The 14,701-nt window shown below is 38.4% G+C and overlaps 1 protein-coding gene across 1 annotated transcript in view; it reads right to left on the minus strand.

The window, feature by feature from the left end:
- Positions 1 to 111: 111 nt before the first annotated feature.
- The window catches only part of HDGFL3 (HDGF like 3), a 73,780-nt gene continuing 59,190 nt past the window's right edge, over positions 112 to 14,701 (minus strand). Inside the window, exons 4-6 of the mRNA XM_065872144.1 lie at positions 14,530 to 14,688; positions 10,424 to 10,570; positions 112 to 1,334 (exon numbers count right to left, since the gene is read on the minus strand). Of these exons, the coding sequence (XP_065728216.1) occupies positions 1,329 to 1,334; positions 10,424 to 10,570; positions 14,530 to 14,688 (312 nt within the window). The 3' untranslated portion in view covers positions 112 to 1,328. The remainder of the gene's footprint in view (positions 1,335 to 10,423; positions 10,571 to 14,529; positions 14,689 to 14,701) is intronic.

Consider the following 14,701-nt stretch of genomic DNA (forward strand, 5'->3'; position numbering starts at 1 on the left):
ACGTGCAAGCAATCATGTAGCCAGTTCCTCTCCCTCCCCACAGTGTTTAAAAAAACCCTAAAACCCATAGTGTTAAAAAAAAAAAAAAAGAAAACCCTCACCTGCACTTGATTCTATTGTCAACTTGCTGTTAACAATTTTTGCTTTAATATATGAATTACATTAATACCTCACATTACATATATGAAGCCAAATTACACTAACTTAGTTGTTTACAACCTCAAACCTTACTCCCAGTACACATTCCAATAAATTTATTCTGTAAAAACAATACATTTTTTTGTTTTTGATTTTTTTTTTACAGTAAACTTTTCAACTACAAACCTCGAATACGCGAAGGATGTTCCAAGGACAAGCATAACAGGACTGATAAAACCCAAACTGACTAAATGTGTTCTCACAATATAAGCTGGCATAAAAATAAATAAAATTTTCTATTATCACAATTGCAACAATAATGTACACATAATAATGGTTTGTGGATGAGTATTAACTATTCTAATTCTAGTTCCAAAAGAAAACAACAGATCATTTTAAAAGTCTATATTTAAAAGTCAATGCTTTGTCTTACTTCCCATAGGGCTACTGCTGATTCCAGCTTTAAAATGTAAAGAATCCAGCTTGAGTGATTAGCTCAAATTGTATTGAGATTGGGAAAAAATAAATCATTGCCTTTATTTTGGAGTAACACAAAAGACTCACTAACTTCACATATAGAAACTGAGTTTGTGTACGTTAACAACATGAGTTTTGAGAAGTATAAGCTGTCAACTAGCTATTTCTAATACGGAATAGATATTTTACAATATGATTAAACTTTACACATGGCCTCAAAACTGGAGAACAATTTTAAGTTTATCTTCAATATGCCAACATTGTGTATCTAGGAATTGGTTCCTGGGTTCTGTCACAGAGAGGAAATCCCTTAAGCATTATGTTGAGTGGTCATTTTAAAAAATGCTAATTTATATTTAACTGAGTGTTTGGTGATGGTGGAGTAAAGGCAGGAGACTGATGAACATAACTGCCTTGATAAAGGATCCTAGACTTGTATAAGCTTGTGCAAAAATCTGGATAATCCTTAGTGGTTAAGGGCAACTTCATGCAACCAAATAACATGAAATTAAATCAATAACCTTAAAAAAGGCTAAAATGTCTTTTTTCCCCCAAACACAACAGAGAGGAATGTGAATAATGTACATACAAACTGGGGTTCTGTCAATGACAACAAGGACTATGTGTTGGTTCATATCAAATCCAAGAATATTAGACAACCAAACGTATAACCTTCTTGTGGTTTTCTTAATATGCAGCATTCATTATGGTAGTTAGGTCTGAAAAAAAAGAAAGAAAACAAGCCTTTAGATGATTTTGGATATGAAGAATAAAAGCTATCCACACCTTTATAGTATATAACTGGGTTTTCTGAGATTCCAACCTGCACTGCAGCATTAGCAAGAACAGCCCCTGAGGCTCTGCTTTATACCTATTAGTGCAAAAAGCTAAAGGAACGACTAGGGCATTTTTAGTGTTCCATTAAGGAAAAAAAAAAAAGGGGGGGCTTCCCTGGTGGCGCAGTGGTTGAGAGTCCGCCTGCCGATGCAGGGGACATGGGTTCCTGCCCCGGTCCGGGAGGATCCCACATGCCGCGGAGCGGCTGGGCCTGTGAGCCATGGCCGCTGAGCCTGCGCTCCGCAACGGGAGAGGCCACAACAGTGAGGGGCCCGCGTACCAGAAAAAAAAAAAAAAAAAAAAGTATTTGAAGAGTATGCAGATTATTCTGTGTAATATTTACAACTTAATTACTTGTGACATATGGCTCAAAGAATACAAAAGTTAATAAAATCAAGATGTACAAAAAGGACGGAAGCCTAGATTTCTGTTAAAATTTAGATTACATCAATGTGACAAAGATAAAATATTTCCGTTTCCTAAAAGAATTATGTTTCAATTTTGGTCCCACTTTAAATTGTATCAGGTTACATTTCCCCACAGGGATGCTATTTTTGTTTTCTTCATCATTATCCCAAATACATGAAACCCCTTAGTAATGTTCTCATGAGATGAATGAAAGAGGGAACTCGGGCCCCCAATATTTTTTCTAAAAACAGCCTGCTTCAGTCTTTACTTCACTGAGTGAATGAACTTGTTTGTAAGCATACATGTGCTCACTCATGGGTATGTTTTCACTTATGCAGCCAAAATCTATCCTGTACCGTACAGAATACAATATACAAATAATTCCAGAACCTTCAAATAAGAAAAGTTACTAAACCTACCATCCACTCAAGATGGCAGAAGTACATTTCTTAGCCTTCTTTGTTCCTACCAAAATGAGAAAGCTAATCTTAAATAAAAATTACATTTAAAATCTGTGAACTTGCAAGATTCAGTGCCTCGTGACTCCTAACAAAGAAAAACATTAGAAATAAGATTATACTCACAGACTTTAGAGGATTTTCCTCCCTTGTGAAGGAGGAAGACACCCATTAAAACAATGAAAAATTGTTAATCAACCAAAGAAAATTCTTTGTAACAATGCCTTTTTATTAATATTAATGTGAAAGGCAATACCTTCTATGTTTACATTGGTAGAAAATTCATAGTAACAACTACTCAATCCATGTTGAAGAGTATATTTGGAACAGATGGTCTGATGGCAGCCTCAGAATATTATTAGTGCTCCAAACAAAGTGCAAGTGGTAGCAAAATGTGACTCTAACTTTAAGGACATGCTTTTTGGGGGGCGGGGTCTTTAAACAAGGTGCTATCAAATGAGTACTTATAAAACCAAATTATAAATCTAATTTTTTTAACTTCTCATACCATAATCACACTCTGTGCGCCTGTGTGTGAAAATATATCTTGTTAATTCATAATGGTGAATGTCCTGGACACACTGTTCTGAGTATTTGCTAGACTAGTAGTCTCCTCCACGTAAGCAGCCAGAATTTGTTCCTTAACGCGCTGGTTGCCATGCTCAGCGCCACACCACTTCTATACTGGATAATGGCTGGCTAATCCAATCAGATTCTCTCTTGAGGCATTTGCATATGAGGCACACTGAAAGGCTGTAGGGTGGCAGTGAAGCTGAAGGACACCCAGAACATAGTAAGCAGAAGTTATGAGGCAGGTGAATGATCATAGGATCATTTTATGGAGCACCAGTTTTACTGCAAAAAATGATGACAGATAAACTATAGTTATTCAGACTTTGGCATTTGGCACTGTCAAAAATAAATGAAACGAGCCTATTATTTCAAGGAAAATGGCAGTATTTGTCAACAATGATAAAATCTGAGCTTTTAAGTGAAAATTAGAATTCTAGAAAACTTAAATCCTCCACAACCAACAGCTTCCCAAAACGTAGATTCTTCTGACAAGACAGGCAGTGATATTTAAAATGTGACTAACAAGATTTCATAATGAAATATTCGGAAAACTTGAATAACTCAGGGAACAAAGATTTTCCAAATGTGTGAAAGCTATTCCAAGTGCCAGACAGTCCAATGGATTTTAACCAAACAATACAAAGGGTTCAGATTCCACAGTGCAACTAACCTCTGAGAAATTACTACTTACAGAATTGGTGTAATATCAGAGAATACACACAATGATATGAAAAGACTATTAAAATACGCATAACTCCACTTCTCAACTACATGTCTATGTAAGAACCACATTTTCTTCCTATACTTCAACCAGAATAACATCACAACAGACTGAATCCAGAAGCAGATATGAGAATCCTGCCTGACGTCTTCTATTAAAGCAGACATTAAAGAGATTTTTAAAAACGTAAAACCGTGCCATTTTTCTCAAAAAATTTTGGGGAAAATGCACTTTTCACAAAAACGTGTTATTTATACTAAGTAATGGGTTTATTATTATTTTAAAGGAAATTAGTATCTCAAAATTTTGTTTTTATTTCTAATTAAGTAAATATCAATAGCTATATCAAAAACTCTTTGGGGCCCTCAATAACTTTTAAGAGTATCAAAGGGGTCCTGAGCCAGCTTGATGAACCACTGGCTTAGAATAAATGAGAGTGAATGGTGAGAAATGAGGCTGAAAAGATAAATTGGGGTTGGAGTGTGAAGGCCATTATATGCTGAAATAAGGAGTCTGGGCTTGATCTAGAGGGCAATGGCAAGACATAAGGAGGCAGCACTATATGGCAGGAAGAACAATAGTTCTAGAGTCAGAAGAATAAAGGTATGAATATTGGTTAGTGGTTACAGTGAACTCTCTGGCTGTCTTCCCAACATTTATTCTATCCTCTGCTCCTCCCCACAATTATGTGATAGCCTTGTGATTTGGGGACTTGACTCCAGCTCCAGGGATGGGGAGAACCTGACTGGTCTGAGCCAGTTCTAATCCCCTTGTTATCAGTGGTTGGTTCAGGGATGGGCAGCTTTCTGACATGGATCTCAATGATGGCTGCCTCCTGGTATTCATACCCTTGTGTAATACCCTCCCTTTGAGTGTGGGCTGGACCTTGTGACTTGCTTCTAATAAAAAGAATGAGGCAAAAGTGATGGGATAACAAAAGACGGACTTCTGTGTTGCTAGCATTCTCTCTCTTGCTAATGAAGCCAGCTGCCATGTTGGAGTTGCCTTATGGAGACTCATGTGGCAAGCAACCAAGGGAGGCCTTTAATGAAGAACTGAAGCCCTCAGCCCAGTAAGCTGTGTGTAACCAAATCCTGCCAACAACTTTCTGAGTGAACTTGGAAGAGGACCACCCCTCCGCACCCCCCAGATGAGCCTCAAAATGATTTGAGCCCCTGCTAATACTTTTAACTGCAGCTTTGGAGAGATCAAGATAGAGGTATCAACAAGTTACATCTATTTGGATTCCTGACTCATAGAAAATGCTATTTTAGGCCACTGAGTTTGGGGATAATTTGTTACATGGCAAGAGACAACAGAGCAGGTATATTATCTGCATGGCTTCCTGGCCACAAAGATTAGTCCCCTCCACTTTATAGCCACATGAATCAGGAAGGGGAGCTCTAAGTGTTCTGGAGCCTACCCCTTTCTGCCTCATGCTTCCACTAGCAGGGGTGAGGATGAAGGCAGAGAGCCTCTGGAAATAAAGGGGTCTCAGAAGTCTGTGGGTTCCTTGTAAGAACCTCTTCTTTCCTTTCTTTATCAATATTCATAACTTCAACACCACTATCTGCCTTGAGCCATCAATAATCCTTTTTCCTTACACCCTTTATTCTTGCTTACTTCGGTTGCCACAAGATGGGCTCCAGAGCATCTATCACTTCCTGGACTCTCATCCTCAGTCACTTTATACATGTTTGTTTATAACCTCATCTCTTAAATGCTCCCACCGCCCCCAACCCAGATTCCTTAATCTCTTCCACTGGGCCCCTTGGAAATCATAGCCATCAGCAAATTTCCTAAATTCATGATCTATTTTACTCATCAACTTGTTCTAACTGAAACCTGGTTTCCCCTGAAGATAGTGCTGCTTCTTTTCCTGCAACCCCCAGATGGTAACTATTTCCTTTGCCACAGCTCTTATACTACAGGCCCCCGAGGTGGGGAAGGTGTCCTTGATCTTAATGACTATTTCTAAGCTCTTCTTCCTCTCCCCTGTGCTTCCATCCCCAGGAAGAATAATCCTTCTAGCTTTTAGTCTCAATATTGTGAACCACCACCCCTCCCTACTGCAGTCACCTCCAGACACCCCGGGTCACTCCCCTTTTCTCCTTGAAGACTTTAGCTCTGGCCCACTGTCATTCAATAGCATAATAACTGCTGGATGTCGACATGCAGAGAGATCGTCTTTCCAACACTCTGGCCTCTTAAGTTCCTAGACTTCCTCTTCTCCAAAGATCTCGTCTTCCGCCTTACCTCAGTCACTCATTTCCATGGCTATTTCGTAGACAAGTGTTTCTCAACCACTGAGAGTATTTGCAAATACTGTTTTAAGTCACTGTTCTTTTGGGGGGAATGATGGGAACATTTTAGGTTATTATAAGAACTTGGAGGTCCTGTGGCATTTAACGGGCAGGGGCCAAGGGTACTAAATGTCCTGCGATGTGAACAGTGCTCACACAATGAAAAACTGTCCCACTCAAAATACCAAACTCACCTGCACTGCCATCAGCACCTACTGCCACCCTTCCGCAGTTTGATCTAAACATCTTCCTATTCTATCACCACCTATCTTTCCAGCTCACTCCCTTTATCCAGTACTCCAACTCCAAGAATTCTTGGATATGCAAAATCTGTTGATCCTGTCTCCTTCCTCACATCCTTATTTCCCTCTAAACATATTTTGGATTCCATGGGTCCATCATTATAATTAATCCCTTCCTTGCATACACCCTCAACTCCCTTGTCTTGAACCTCCTTTATTCTCCGGGCAAGCACCAATTCTAGTTAAATGCAATTCTCTGCCACTCCATGATTGCACAATTGAATATGCCTGGAGAAAAACACACAGCCATCTGACTGTTCTCACTTTAAATTCATGACCACTAACCTCATGTGGGCCCTTACTGCTGTCTGGCAATTCAACTTCATTTCCCAAGTCCAATCACTCTTCTGTTCTTCTAAGTAACTATTTTATCCCTTTTCCTCTCTCTTTAAACTTTCAACACTTCTTCCTGTTCTCACTCTCAAATGTTGACCTTGCTTCCTAAGAAGATAAAAGCAATCAGAAGAGAACTTTTGCATGCTCTCACCCCAAGTACTCATTTACCTGCCCCTGTGCCCAAATGCTCTGCATTTCCTCCTGCTTCAGTGAATGCAGTAAGGTAACCCTTCCGGATGTGCACTAGATTTTATGCCTTCTTGCCTTCTGAAGAGCACTACTGTGGCAATTTTTTCTTACATTATTATTTTGTGATCATTCCATATTTGGATCATTCTCATCAGCATATGTGCTGTATATTCTCCCATCAAGAAAAAAAAGCCCCTCTGACCTTCTATCCTGGACCATGTCTATTAAATATTTGAAAAAAAAAATTAGGCTACTTGCCCTATAAGATATCAGGACACATTATAAAGCTACTAAAATTTAAGAAAGTTTAGTACTGACCAAAGGAACAGAATAGAGAACCCAGAGAGAGACCCATGGCTATATGACAGATGACACTGCAGATCAGAGAGGAAAGGAGAGACTATTTAATAAATGGTGCTGGTTAAATGGTTATGCTATGGGGAAAATGCAGTGGGAGCCTATCTCATACTATACACAAAAATCAATTCCAGATGGATTAAACACTGAAATGTTAAGAACAAAACTTTACAATTTTAAAAGGAAATATAGGAGAATACCTTTCTGACTTTGAGATAGGAAAAGACTTCTTAAACAAGACAGAAAAACGATAACCATAACAAGGAAAGTTTGATACATTTGACTACAATAAAATTAAGAAAGTCTGTTCACTAACAGCTTAGAGAAGATATCTGCAATGCATATGACCACCCATGGCAGTGAGAATCCAGAATATGTACAGGAGTCCTACAAGTCAGTAAGAAAAGAAGTCCAACAGGAAAATGGGCAAAAAACCAAAATCAAGCACTGCACAAAAGAGGAAACAGAGGTGGTCAATAAACATGTGAAAAGAGGCTCAACTTCATTATTGATCAAAGAATCACAAATTTAGACTATAATTTACATCCACTATATAGGCAAAAATTTTTAAGTCTGACAATGCCCAGTTAGTCACAGGGAACTCATACACTGATGGTGGGAGTATACATGGATCCAACAACTTAGGAAAATACTTTGGCATTACCTTGTAAAGTTAAAAACCTTAAACTCATGACTCAGCATGTCCAGTGTGAGTTTACATACCCTAAAGAAACTCTTTTATGTGCATTAGCTCAAAAATGAGCAAAATTATATTATTATTTAAGTATATACGTATATGTTAGGTATGGGCTAAAATTTTGAAAATGAAAGGAAATAATAAATACAACGCTAGTGGTTATCTCTGGTTAGGAAGAAGATAGGATGGGGAAGAACATGTATATAGATACAAGTTATTGTTATGTTCTAGTTTTGGCTGAGTGGTAGGGTCTCTGGTATTCATTAAATTACCATGCTTACTACTTTATTTTTATATTTTATATATATATCCTTTTGTGTATAAAATTATATTATTAGAAACAGGTTAAAAATAAAAAGACCTCAGGCTCTTGCTTCAAATTCAGGCTCTGACTAGCTGTGCGGCCCTGGCCCAATCCTTTCAGCTTCAGTTTCCCCAGCTACGAAATGAAATAACACCTGCACCTACCTCCTGGGATTTGTATGAGGATCAAATCCATGTACAGCATTTAGCACAGTATGTGGCACATGGTAAAAATGTTAGCCACTACTACTCTGACTCTGCTGCTGTTGTTACTTCTAGTAGCAACTATCTTCTGAGGTGCTTTCAAGTTATTAAAGTAGAAATGGTTTTATTAAATTAGAAAAATGAATCTACAATGCAAGAGCTAGAGTGAGAAGTCATCAGTAATACCTAACAGCTGAAACCACATGAGTGCATAAGATGGAAACAGGGGAAGCTTTCAGACTGGAAGTGTACCAAGACAGCCTAGAGAAAAGTGCTCTAGAAGGAGACTGAGGAGACACTGGGAGAGGAAGCAGAAGAGACTGGTGACCTGGAGGCAAAGTCAGGAGGAGAAAGTGGCTAATGGTATTAAATGCTGCAGAGTAAAATAAAGACTAAAGGAGACACTGGATTTGGCAATGAGAGGATCTCTAGGAACCTTTACAAGAGCAGTTTCCATGAATCGGTCAAAGAAGAAACAAGAGTGCCATGGGTTAAGGTAGCGGTCCCCAACCTCTTTGGCACCAGGGACTGTGTTTCATGGAAGACAATTTTTCCACAGACTGGGGTGCGGGGGGGGGGGCATGGTGCAGGGGGGAGATGGTTCCGGGGTAACGTGAGCGATGGGGAGCGGCAGATGAAGCTTCCTTGCTCGCCCGCCGCTCACCTCCTGCTGGGTGGCCCAGTTCCTAACAGGCCTCTGACGGACAGGTAGCGGTCCATGGCCTGGGGGTTGGGGACCCCTGGGTTAAGGCATGAGTAGGTGAGAAGATGGACGCTGGGAGAAAAAAGAACTCTTTTGAGAAATTAGAGATAAAGAGAAAGGTGAAAAGAGTAGGATACATGGTGGAAGGGAGGTATCTTTAAGGTTAAGGGAGACCTGATACTGTTTATAGGCAGAGAGTAAGGAGCCAGCAGAAAAGAAAGTAAAGGTATAGGAGAGAAAGGGGACCACTGTTGGGGTGTAGCCTTGGAGAAAGCAGGAGATGATATTCTGGACTCTGGTGATAGGAAGGTGCAGATTAGTGCTTCTCTTTAATGTGCATATGAATGACTTGGGCGTTTAGTTAAAATGCAGACTATGATTTGATAGCTCTGGGGTTAAGCCTGGATTCTGCATTTCTAACAAGCCCCCAGGTGATGTTGATGCTACCTGTCTGCAGACCACACACTGAAGTAGTACGGGTGTAAACTACCTCTTCCTCTGTCATGGAAAGTACAGCTAGAAATTTATTGGAGAGAGGTCAAGGGAAGGAAGACAGGCAGAGGATGGAGTAAACTGAGCTGGGTGAGAGAAACAAGGGAATAAATAGAATCATAACTTGGGAAAAATTATGGGTAACTGGAAGCAGGAGGAGACAGTTGAGAGGTAAACAGTAATGACAAGAGTAAGCAAGAACTCAGCTGAAACCAGAATTTAACTAAAGAGTAATAATAATTTATTTTATCAGTATTGTTTTAAAATGATTTGCTGCTGTCCAATTAGTCTTCATAAAGACTCATGGAAAATGGCCAGGGGCAAAATCTGCCTTCACTAAAACTTTTACGAAGGTGGACTTGCCTGTGACTTTGAAGTTAACAGAGGTTAACAAAAGTTAACAAGATTCAAAGTGTACAAGTTTTCCCCTTGGTTACTTTAAACATTAATATTCACATATAGCTTGAATATTTAAATGTTTAAAATCCCCATGGGTATATTAAATTATATACTGCTTCTAAGAAAGAAGGAGCAGTATAAAATACCCTATTTTGAACATGCCATTCATTTTATAATATAAGAAATACAACTGTCAAATTCTGAGGTGGCATTTCATAATTTCAATACTTCATGCCTGACTTCTAAAAAACTCTCAAGGTGCTGAAGTTAGTTTAAAAAAGAATAAACCTGTCAGAGTTCCAAACTGATAGACAGGTGTAATTCCCACCCAGCTCTCTTTTGTTCTCAGACTCTAAGCATCTGATCACTTATTCAGGAGCTGTGAGTGAATGTATATGTCAAGCTGAAAATGTTTCTCCATTTACTAAGGCAACATTTACTAATGCTGAGATAATGAAACCTGTTCTGAGGCAAAATGTCTTCTAAGTTAACAGGAAGATAAGAGAAATCACAGGTATATTCTTACCCCTTCACTGGTTTTTTGCAAGTCTGAAGTTGTGTTTCTTGTGTCATTGCCGGCATCTCCACCCTCAGAGCTGCTTTTATTTTCTTCTTCTTTGCAGTCCTTGTCATCTTCATCTCCTGGAGATTTCCGGGACTGTTTAGAGGATTTCTAAATATTTAGACAAGTTAAAAAGTATAGTCAAAAGTAGAAACCCAAATGCACAAATGTAAGTAAGAAATGTAGAAGTAGCTGACCTATATCCAGTCTTTGTGGCTTGATACAGGATATACCAATACAACATGGCAGTGTGCCACAACTGAGCTAGGTGACCTTGCACAAGTGATTTCACCTCATGGGGCCTCAGTTTAACCAGCTGGAAAGGAAGTAGAGGTGGACTAGATAACCTTCTAGTTCTTTCCAGCAGTGTGATATTAAAAGCAGAAAATAGAGATTCACATACCTGGAACACTGTCAATGAATAAATATAGCTGATGGACACCATTCTAGGAAGGCTACAGAGCTAGAAGGTACCCTAAAGGTCTCCTTGTCCTTCCCCATCATTTCACAGTAGAATGTGAGGTCCAGAGAAGCAAGGTAAACTATCTAGGATACTATATGGATATTCATGTTGGAACACTTATGGAAGCTGTTTGGTTAATGGTATACATGGGATGATCTTGACAAAACTTTTCTATCACCATATGATACGAATTAACTTTAATCTTTTAAATTATGGATAGTTATTTAAGAACTCAAGGCCACACTGGTAAACTAGCCCTTTTTTTCTTATCAACTTACATTTGAAACCAAGATGAACTCTACAGTGAAGATGAAAATACAATTATAGTTTGCAGCCAGAGCTGCTTTGCAGAACAGCATTAAAATGATCAAAAGCTGGCCCCACTGTGTACCTTTAAGAAAGTAAAATGTAGCATTTCACTTACATTTCCTTTTTGAGAAATTTTATGAATCTTTAAGCACATGGTAAATAACAGCTAAGGCAAAACTCATTAAGGCAAGTCACTTTTGGTCTTACAGAAATGAATTAGCAAATCTGAGCTTCCTGAGACAATCAATATTTTAAAATGCAACTTTCAAAGAGAAAATATCTTCTAGCTATGTGACAGAATATGGAATTACATTGCTTCTATCTTACTTAACTGAAACTACCAACCAAGCCCAAGATGTCAGTTTAAAATGACTTCACTTTTACTTTTTACAAGGAGGGAAAGCAGGGATTTAATAATCCAAACATGGAGTGCCTGGAGTTAAAGTTTAGATCAAGTATGATGATGTAAAAAGTGAAATACTTTTGTTCTCCTAGTAAATACAGTATAATTATTGAAATGCAGTAGTTGCTTTATATAGTAATCCTCAAGTAATAGTCCTTGACTTGCAGTTCTTACAGATAATAGGCAGAACTCCCTAAAATTTATAGTGCTTACGAAGGATAGTTACAAGTAATCCTACAAGTGAGTTTTTAAGCTTTATAATTTGATATACATAGACTAGAATTAGGGCATTACTATGTTTTGCTAATGAGTCACATTCGGTATTCCACTAAGAAATCTGGCTGCCAAGCTATATTTGGTAACCTTAGAAAGCGCTTACTGTGCTTATGCAGATCGTCGCACTTCCTGTAATTTTGGGGAAGGACCCTTCATCAGTTTCATCAATATGGTTTTGAATTGGTTGTGTGTCCAACTGTTGCTATCTTTGGTTTTTAACTAAGATTACTAACGGTTTACTATCATCATCAGTTTAGTTTGTTGTGAGGCTCTCTGATTAGCCCTCCTTTATACAGTAAATAACTTGCATGCAAAATATTTTTTGCTTATAATTTTCTAGTATCTGTTATGGCTGAAATATGAATCACACATACACTTACTGCTAAAATGATATATATATAACCTCCCTCAAATGTGCTTATACTATGGCTCTTATGAACATTTTTTTCCACAGAAAAAACAGAATTAGGTGAGGTAGAGGGAAAGTGGGACTTCTCCCTCAACCTAACTTGGATGCAGTCAAAAAAGTTTGTGAACCAAAAGTTTAGTGGTAAAGGAAGATTATTCAAGAAACAGATGTAAAAAAAATCACCATATTCAACAAAAAGGAAACATCTGAGAAGCCAAAGAGAGCAGTGAGGTTATACGAGGTAAGTGGTTCTCTAAACGTGGTTCCCAGATCAGCAACATCAGCTCACTGGATATTTAATTCCCCACACTGGACCCTGCCCTAGACCTACTAAAATAGAAAATGGTGGGGGGTGCTGACACTCAGCAATAAGTGTTTTAATAAGCCCTCCAGGTGATTCTGATGCATGCAAAAGTTTGAGAACTATTGTGCTAGGTTACTCGGTTGATATTGAAAATTAAAAATCATGGTTCTTAAGTGATCATGAAAGTTGTGATCTTGAAGGAAAGCAAAGGAAATGATTCTTTAATTTAAAATCGATACGCCTTAGTAAGTAAAGTATGTCTTTACCTCTTCACTACTTTAAATTATAAATCCACCCCAGGTATGAGCCCTATTACTTCTGGCTTTCACAAGAGTGATGAAAGAATGACATTTAAAAGCCACATATCCACACTATTAAATACCTCAGGTACCTTAGAGGGCTTAGATAATTTAGGGTGGTGCAACACATTACACGGAAGCTCAGCAGGCAATCACAAACTAAATTAAACTCAATTGGGTGTTTAAATGAAGTCCAAAATGTTAAAAGAAATTCAGCTTAAAAAATAACCCCTATGGAATATATAGTCTGTTAGGGAAAATTCTAATTATTTTGTTGCCATTTGCAAACTTTACCCCCATTTAAGGCAGATACCATGTTTTTCATTAGGTGTACAGGAAGTAACATGCATTCATACAATTTTACCCGTATGCCAGTTGGGTGGATTTTATAGACTGTAAAATAAAATGTTGATAGTCTAAGAAACCCTTGATACTTGTTTTTAAGGAATTTCCTAAGTAAATACCAGAGTCTAAATGGAAGTAATTTGTCCAAGTATTCAACTGTGTGACAGACCAATTGCAGCAATACTTGTACCCATCTTTATCTTCAAAGATCCATCTACCCTGCTTTAAGTTCCTAAAAGGTGAAGAATTTCCACAATATCATAGTTTTTTCAATTGTATTTCTGAATTACTGTATGAAAAACCTAAACTTTCAATTTGTAAATCAAGGATCATGTCACGCCTCCAATAAATTACTGTTACATCTGGAATAAAATTCAAACTCCTTAACATGGCGTGCCAGTCTCCATTATTTAGCCTTTGCCTGTCTCTCCCTCCTGATCATGATTCTCCAATCATGCCTGCCTTCTTTCAATCCAGGCCATGTCAAACTCTTCCCTCCCTCAGAGCTTTGCTGCTCTGCCACACGTGCTCCTCGTCCCATGCTCTTCTTTCAGGTCTCAGCATAAATTTCATCTTTTCGGAAAGGCCCAGCCACTCTATCTAAACAGATACACTGTTCTGTTGTTCCCTGCTCCCATTCATTTCCTTCATAGCCCTTTCAGAATTTACAGTTATTTATTATTTGTTTTTTAACTCTGTGTTTCCACCCGCCCCCAACCCACTATATTGTAAGTTACATGAGGGTAGGAATGGCATTGGATTTGCTCACCACTATCTACCTAGTACAAGTGTCTGACATAGAATAGGTGACCTGGAAATATGAGAACTGAACAAATAAAGAACCAAAGCACATTCTTTAAAGCAGAGAGACAAGAGAGAGTCTATCTTTATATTTACATCTATAATACTAGACATAGTCCTAAATTGTACTGAGTCTCCTATATTCCTAAATTCTTCAGGGCTCACCTGGGGGTTGTTATAAGAGGTATACCTATTCTTACATCCTTGATTAAAGAACAGTCCTCCTCCAACAGAGAAGGTGCTATTTTCAGGGTCAATAGACCTTATGAGTCAATACCAGTTACCCTCACATCTAAGATCACCTGTCTTATTCCCCTCAGATATATTACTGTCTCTAAAGGCAGAGACTCCACAGAGCTAATATATTTCTATGTGCCCAGTGAATGAATTAAAAGTAATCTAAAAACCTTTAATGAATATGCATACAGCATTAACAACAATGGGAAAGGTTTCTTAGTAACCTTTGAAGTGTATGACTTTTTCCGTTTTGAGCCTGCTTTTTCATTCTTTCTTTTGCCTTTTCCATCTTCTTCTACTCTATCACCTTCTTCCTCACTGCTTGCATCTGCAGTATTCCCGCCTTCTCCCTCGGTTTCTGAAGAGCTCTGTTGCTGAATTGCCTAAGAGATAATA

Source organism: Phocoena phocoena, chromosome 2 (genome assembly GCF_963924675.1).
Source record: "Phocoena phocoena chromosome 2, mPhoPho1.1, whole genome shotgun sequence".
Classification (NCBI taxonomy): Eukaryota; Metazoa; Chordata; class Mammalia; order Artiodactyla; family Phocoenidae; genus Phocoena; species Phocoena phocoena.